Raw genomic sequence first — 7,913 nt, 5'->3', positions numbered from 1 at the left:
CGAGTCTTTCCTGTTCGAGAGCAATGACGGGGGTCTTGACGGCAGAAAAAGAGGAAACGATAGAGGCTCTCTTAGGTACCATGGCAACCGAGAGGATTCAGACGGCTTCACTCTACCTTTGACACCCGATCTCGACCTCGACCCTGACTCTTCGCCTATCTACGCACGGGATTCGAACCCCTCGCCGCTCTACCCCGGTGACCACCGATCGCCACCTCTTGGTATCTTCCCACGGAGCTCTCCGCCAACCAATATCTTCGCACCCCGAGACGCTCATTCTCCTCCCAACAACCTCTACTCCCGACACTCCCCCCAGGTGTACAGTCGCAGCAGTTCCCCTCCTCGCTTCTACACCCGCACCTCCCCGCCGACTCTCTCCTACCCCGACAGCAGCCCCGAAGGTCCAGAGGAGGTCAGCCCCACCAGCCCGCCCCAGCGGCCTGCCCTGGAGCTCCCCTACAGCCTGGGGAGACCCCCTCTAGGCCCACGGCCCAATCACCTGCAGACCTTCTACCAGCCGCCACCGCCCACGACGAACGGAGAGGCGGCGTACACACCGGAGCCCACTTCGGAGGGAGAAGACGGTCAGATGCAGCGGGTGACGAGCCTGTGACTAGGGCGGTGGTGATCGGGGAATAGGAACCAGGGAGGCAAGAGCGGAGAAGCACAACCAAGAGTTCAATAAGGATGATGATGACCATGAGGATGACCATGAAGCTAACGACGGTGGCTCCTCCCTGCTTCTATCTCCCGATCACCACGAGACTCCGCCCCGGACCCCCGCCCATCTTTTGTTACTTTTCTAGAACTCACTGGTCCCAAATCTTCCTCTGCTCACCTTTCCCTTGAACCCCCTGCTGTGTCTTCCCGCTTCATCAGTGCTTAATTCCTATTGGCTCCTCGTCCGCCCGACCGTCTTTTGGTCCCCTGGCTGGGCGTCGCCCCCCCCCCCCTCCTCCTCGTAGCAAGAGAAGCGTGTCGTAACCGAAAGAAAGCACTCGTGTGTTGCCAAAAAAAAAACAAAAAAAACCTTTCAAAGAACACGTGCATGACTTTCTAGTGGCTTGTAAGAGGACAAAGTGCAAGTGAGCGTGTGTGTAGCTTGATGAGCATGCGTGTGTGCAAGGTGTGTGTGTAACATAGTGTGTGTGTGTGTATATAAATCTTTTATGAGTATGATTTATGATTAATGTATCACAGATTAATGTATCACGGTGAAGCATTTTATCAATGTCAAGGGGGCGGGGCCTCTTACATACACCCCCGTCCTCCCAGTTTTGTTCCATCAGATTCAGACCAAAACTTGACCTCCAGCCGCCACCGACTGCCGGCGAAGGAACGGTTCGCCGTGGAGTTGTCATAGCAACAGAACTCTTGTCTCTAGAGCTGATCGTGCGAAACCTCAGAACTTTTTCTGCTACCCCCGATGGCCTTGTACATACCACCCTCAAGTGTTCTAACTGTCTTGTATTGCTATTGAAGTTCAAGTAAACGCGTGAATTCAACCAACGTCTGTGTGGACTTACAGTTTCATTTGAAGGGACAATTACGATTAAAAATAGAAACCGATAAGAAAAAGTCCTGTTAGACAGCCAATATGACTTCTTCAGTAGTCCGTTGCCTTTGAACACTTCTATTAGGATTTAAAACCATGTTTTCATTCGCTGCTAGTAAGGCTCTGAAGCATTAAAACTGTGCTCATGTTCACACTGCAAGTCGGCTCCCATTTTATTGCCAATATGTGACATGTGTCTTATTTTTTCATGTTAGTTTGATCTGTACAATTACGACTTTTATCAAATTCCGACCCAGGTCTCGTTCCTATGTGGCCATAAATCTGATATGTATCTCGACGTAGGCAAGGCAATGTTATTCATAGAGCACAATTCGTACACAAGGCAATTCAGAGTGCTTTACGGAAAATTAAAAGAAGGCAAAATTAAAGATATACAAAATACACTATATTGCCAAAAGTATTTGGCCACCCATCCAAATGATCAGAATCAGGTGTCCTAAAAATCAAGCACTTAGGCATGGAGACTGTTTCTACAAACATTTGTGAAAAAATGGGCCGCTCTCAGGAACTCTGTGATTTCCAGCGTGGAATTGTCATAGGATGCCACCTGTACCACAAGTCCAGTCCTGAAGTTTCCTCGCTCTTAAATATTCCAAAGTCAAGAAGAAAATGGAACAACAGCAACCCAGCCACAAAGTGGTAGACCACGTAAACTGACAGAGAGGGGTCAGCGGATGCTGAAGCCCATAGTGCAAAGACTTTCTGCACAGTCAGTCGCTACAGAGCTCCAAACTTCATGTGACCTTCCAATTAGCCCACGTACAGTACGCAGAGAGCTTCATGGAATGGGTTTCCATGGCCGAGCAGCTGCATCTAAGTCATACATCACCAAGTCCAATGCAAAAAGTTGCATGCAGTGGTGTAAAGCACATCGCCACTGGACTCTAGAGCAGTGGTTCTCAACCTTTTTTCAGTGATGTACCCCCTGTGAACATTTTTTTAATTCAAGTACCCCCTAATCAGAGCAAAGCATTTTTGGTTGAAAAAAAGAGATAAAGAAATAAAATACAGCACTATGTCATCAGTTTCTGATTTATTAAATTGTATAACAGTGCAAAATATTGCTCATTTGTTGTGGTCTTTCTTGAACTATTTGGAAAAAAAGATATAAAAATAACTACAAACTTGTTGAAAAATAAACAAGTGATTCAATTATAAATAAAGATTTCTACACATAGAAGTAATCATCAACTTAAAGTGCCCTCTTTGGGGATTGTAATAGAGATCCATCTGGATTGATGAACTTAATTCTAAACATTTCTTCACAAAAAAATGAATCTTTAACATCAATATTTATGGAACATGTCCAAAAAAAATCTAGCTGTCAACATTGAATATTGCATTGTTGCATTTCTTTTCACAGTTCTTTTTGACAGACATTTTAGTGAGGGTCAAACCATCATGGCATGGGGGAAACTCTGGCTTTATGGTAATGAACTACTTGATTTGATGTTCAGTTTATGAACTTACATTCATATTTTGTTGAAGTATTATTCAATAAGTATATTTATGAAGATTTTTGAATTGGTGCTATTTTTAGAATATTTAAAAAAAATCTCACGTACCCCTTGGCATACCTTCAAGTACCCCCAGGGGTACGCGTACCCCCATTTGAGAACCACTGCTCTAGAGCATCTGGCAATCTGATGGACGAGTCTGGGTTTGGAGGTTGCCAGGAGAACGGTACATTTCGGACTGCATTGTGTCGAGTGTGGAATTTGGTGGAGGAGAAATTATGGTGTGGGGTTGTTTTTAAGGATCACAGCCTCAAGTCATTTTTTGCAAACATTTCCAAAACAAACTTTCACATTTTCATTCTAGGGCAGGGGTCACCAACGCGGTGCCCGCGGGCACCAGGTAGCCCGTAAGGACCAGATGAGTAGCCCGCTGGCCTGTTCTAAAAATAGCTCAAATAGCAGCACTTACCAGTGAGCTGCCTCTATTTTTTAAATTTTATTTATTTACTAGCAAGCTGGTCTCGCTTTGCCCGACATTTTTAATTCTAAGAGAGACAAAACTCAAATAGAATTTGAAAATCTAAGAAAATATTTTAAAGACTTGGTCTTCACTTGTTTAAATAAATTCATAATTTTTTTACTTTGCTTCTTATAACTTTCAGAAAGACAATTTTAGAGAAAAAATACAACCTTAAAAATTATTTTAGGATTTTTAAACACATATACCTTTTTACCTTTTAAATTCCTTCCTCTTCTTTCCTGACAATTTAAATCAATGTTCAAGTAAAATTATTTTTTTTATTGTAAAGAATAATAAATACATTTTAATTTAATTCTTCATTTTAGCTTCTGTTTTTTCGACGAAGAATATTTGTGAAATATTTCTTCAAAATTATTATGATTAAAATTCAAAAAAATTATTCTGGCAAATCTAGAAAATCTGTAGAATCAAATTTAAATCTTATTTCAAAGTCTTTTGAATTTCTTTTAAAATTTTTGTTCTGGAAAATCTAGAAGAAATAATGATTTGTCTTTGGTCCAATTTGTTATATATTCTAACAAAGTATAGATTGGATTTTAACCTATTTAAAACATGTCATCAAAATTCTCAAATTAATCTTAGTCAGGAAAAATTACTAATGATGTTCCATAAATTCTTTTTTTTAAGTTTTTCTCTTCTTTTTTTCGGTTGAATTTTGAATTTTAAAGAGTCGAAATTGAAGATAAACTATGTTTCAAAATGTAATTGTCATTTTTTTCGTGTTTTCTCCACTTTTAAACCGTTCAATTAAGTGTAAATATCATTAATTATTAATAATAACATAGAGTTAAAGGTAAATTGAGCAAATTGGCTATTTGTGGCAATTTATTTAAGTGTGTATCAAACTGGTAGCCCTTTGCATTAATCAGTACCCAAGAAGTAGCTCTTGCTTTCAAAAAGGTTGGTGACCCCTGTTCTAGGGTATTGTGTGTAGAATTTTGAGTACAAAAATGAATGTATTCTATTTTGGAATAAGGCTGTAACATAACAAAATGTGGGAAAAGTGAAGCACTCTGAATACTTTCCATATGCACTGTATGACACGTGTTTATGACTCTTTGAAAGAAGCTGGCATTCAAGGTCGTTCCACTCAAAGAGCGGCTCAAAGGACCGGCTTATTTTGTCCTTTTCAGTAATTAGTTTTTATCGTGGAAGCAATCACTGGCAGCAGTTGGATTGGAGTGGAGAATTTATTATAAGGCAGTTCAACACTGCCATCTTTGACAGTGATATCACTATTTAGAATTGTCCCTCATCTAACAAAACTTTGAAGCACAATTAAAAAAAATCCACACAAAAAATGTAAGATAAGATAAAACATTTATATATGTATAAAATGTAGAGATGTCAATAAATGCTTTAAAATGTAATATCGGAAATTATCTGTATCGTTTTTTAATTTTTTTATTTTATTAAATCAACATAAAAAACACAAGATACACTTAGAATTAGTGCACCAACCCAAAAAACCTCCCTCCCCCATTCACACTCATTCACACAAAAGGGTTGTTTCTTTCTGTTATTAATATTCTGGTTCCTACATTATATATCAATTTATATCAATACAGTCTGCAAGGGATACAGTCCGTAAGCACACATGATTGTGCGTGCTGCTAGTCCACTAATAGTACTTACCTCTAAAAGTTAATTTGACTCATTTTCATTAATTACTACTTTCTATGTAACTGTTTTTATATTGTTTTACTTTCTTTTTTATTCAAGAATTTTTTTTAAATTTGTTTATCATATTTTATCAATTTTCTTAAAAATAACCTTATCTTCACCATACTTGGTTGTCCAAATTAGGCATAATAATGTGTTAATTCCACGAATGTATATATCGGTATCGGTTGATATCGGTATCGGTAATTAAGAGTTGGACCATATCGGAATATCGGATATCGGCAAAAAGCCATTATCGGACATCCCTAATAAAATGCATATAATTACAAATAAGAAAAACATAGGACATGTCTCTGCACATTTTCTCTTGAATTAGGCCAGGGGTCGGCAACACAAAATGTTGAAAGAGCCATATTGGACCAAAAAATAAAATAAAAAATCAGTCTGGAGCCTCAGAAAATTAAAAGCCTTACATAAGTGTTATAATAAAGGCAACACATGATGTAAGTGGCTATATTAGCCTACTATTAAAGGCTGACGCAAATCTTGGTTGACAGAAATGTTGTATTTTAATTTTTATTCTACACATTTTTGAAATCATCAAGCTTCTCACAGGTTGAGATAACTCCTGGAAAATACTGTCTCAGAATGGCCAAAGGTATAGATGTGTGTGTCTTCTTCTAATGGATTTATTACAATCTTTTTTAGCTGGGTAACGTTTGCTGTGGTCTGGAACATGGCACACAAACAACTATGAGAAATGCAGCCAATATTACATACAGATAATGTGTCATGAGACATGCAAATATAAATTAAATACAAAGAGGATAAAAGTAAAGGTAATTAAATGAGCTCAAATATACCTACAAACGAGGCATAATGATGCAATATGTACATACAGCTAGCCTAAATAGCATGTTAGCATCGATTAGCTTGGAGTCATGCAGTGACCAAATATGCCTGATTAGCACTCCAACAACTCAATAACATCAACATAGCGCACCTTTGTGCATTCACGGACAGCATAAAACGTTTGGTGGACAAAATGAGACAAAGGAGTGACATAAAACACGTCTTTCTGTGGCAGCATCGGAGAAAGTTGTACATGTAAACAAACTGCGATGAGTTCAAGGATCGCTGAAATTAGTAGGGCAAAACGGTGCTAGCCAAATGCTCTCATCAGTGAAGCATGTATAACATAAACAGTGGGATTTCTAACAACTAGGAAAGTTTGTGTCATGTTTGGCGTCCTACAGAAAACAAAAAATATATTTTTTCTTGATGTTTTTCCATTTCCACACATCGCTGAAAGAGGTCCAGGGAGCCACTAGGGCGTCGCTAATGCGGCTCCAGAGCCGCGGGTTGCTGACCCCCGGATTAGGCTAACAGACATATGTTTCACAGTCTCAAAAACATAATTAGACAAATTAATGAGCAAAAAATTTGCCACATGGGTAAAGATTATACATTAGGGTTTAAAAATCTCAAGTTAAACAAATAATAACGTTTTTAAAATGTATTATGCTAACAGTGTTTATTTTTTTTACTGTTGCATATTTACAGTGCAATATTATCTTATCCTTCACAATGCCTGTTGGGCTTGTTCTCATCGTGCATCTTTCTTGGTTCCACTTCTGCCAACTCTGGCCAAAACAGAGAGACGAGAACGTGGGCAGTGTGAACACGTGCAAAGAGGAAAGTTTAGCCAGGGAAAAAAAAAAATCCATCCTTATATTTTCTGCCACTTATCCTTGAAGGTGACAGGAAGCTGGAGTCCATCCTCGCTAAGTTAGACAGTAAATAGTAATTTTACATTTTCCTCTATTTTAAACTCATGATTTGTTTTGGTCTAAATTTGTGCACTTTGATGTGTACTTCTGGTCCTGTCATCCTCGTCCGGACAGAAGGACGACACGGCAGTGCGGCTGGAACAAAAAAGACGTCGGAGATGCTTTACTGAACCAAAAGTTGCTTTATTACAAGCGAGCAACATTATACAGGACTGCAGTTCCTGGAGGAGGTCAGGTCGAAAAAAATGAGGCACTCCTAACTTGGAGAAGCCAAACCATCTGTTTTTATATTCCTCCTTCCTGTCTCTGGGTGTGTGCTAAGTCATGACAGCACACCCTGACCACAAAAGGAGATGTTCGTGTGTAAGTGTCTGGAAAACAACTGCTTTAAGTCGTAACTTAAATGTTGACATAGAGCAAAACATGTAGTCTCTTCTCAAGGATATAGTTATCACTTTTGCATTCTGAAGTCCCATTTAGGACCTCTTTCCTACGAGAAGTGATCCAATCCACCTGCGAATGTCAAACTAAGGGGCTTTATCTTATTATGCGCTCAAACTGAAATACCACTGTTTAATTAAACTTGGTGGTTTGCTTTCTTCAAGATGAATATAAACATTCACCATATGCAAAACATAATGAGTTCATTAATTCACTCCTACTTCAAAATACATGACAATGCATGATCATTTTCGACAGCTGCTCCGTCCTTTCTCACACAGGGCCTGAAATACTAAAGGTTTGCGTGTATCAAAACAGGTGCTTGAAGCACTTGATAGCACACGCAAACCTGATCTACTAAACTTGTGCACAGAGATTGTGTCTCTTTAGTGAACAGAATAAGAAGCCAAATAAATCCATTTAGCGTCTGTCTTCAAAAATATGTATAATATATGCTGCTGATCAAAACAGCCACAATACTGGTA

The 7,913-nt window shown here is 39.1% G+C and overlaps 1 protein-coding gene across 5 annotated transcripts in view; it reads left to right on the top strand.

The window, feature by feature from the left end:
• LOC133639542 (adhesion G protein-coupled receptor L1-like) overlaps nt 1-2,585 on the top strand; it is a 91,096-nt gene extending 88,511 nt beyond the window's left edge. For all 5 annotated transcript variants that reach the window (XM_062032924.1, XM_062032923.1, XM_062032926.1 and 2 more), the window contains one exon: nt 1-2,585. This exon is cut by the window's left edge and continues 1,273 nt beyond it. In XM_062032924.1, the coding sequence (XP_061888908.1) occupies nt 1-613 (613 nt within the window). In that variant the 3' untranslated portion in view covers nt 614-2,585.
• Nucleotides 2,586-7,913: the final 5,328 nt, after the last annotated feature.

This window comes from Entelurus aequoreus, linkage group LG22 (assembly GCF_033978785.1).
Source record: "Entelurus aequoreus isolate RoL-2023_Sb linkage group LG22, RoL_Eaeq_v1.1, whole genome shotgun sequence".
NCBI classification, from domain to species: domain Eukaryota; kingdom Metazoa; phylum Chordata; class Actinopteri; order Syngnathiformes; family Syngnathidae; genus Entelurus; species Entelurus aequoreus.
The sequence above is the reverse complement of the archived record's forward strand: the minus strand, read 5'-3'. Positions and strand labels throughout refer to the sequence as shown.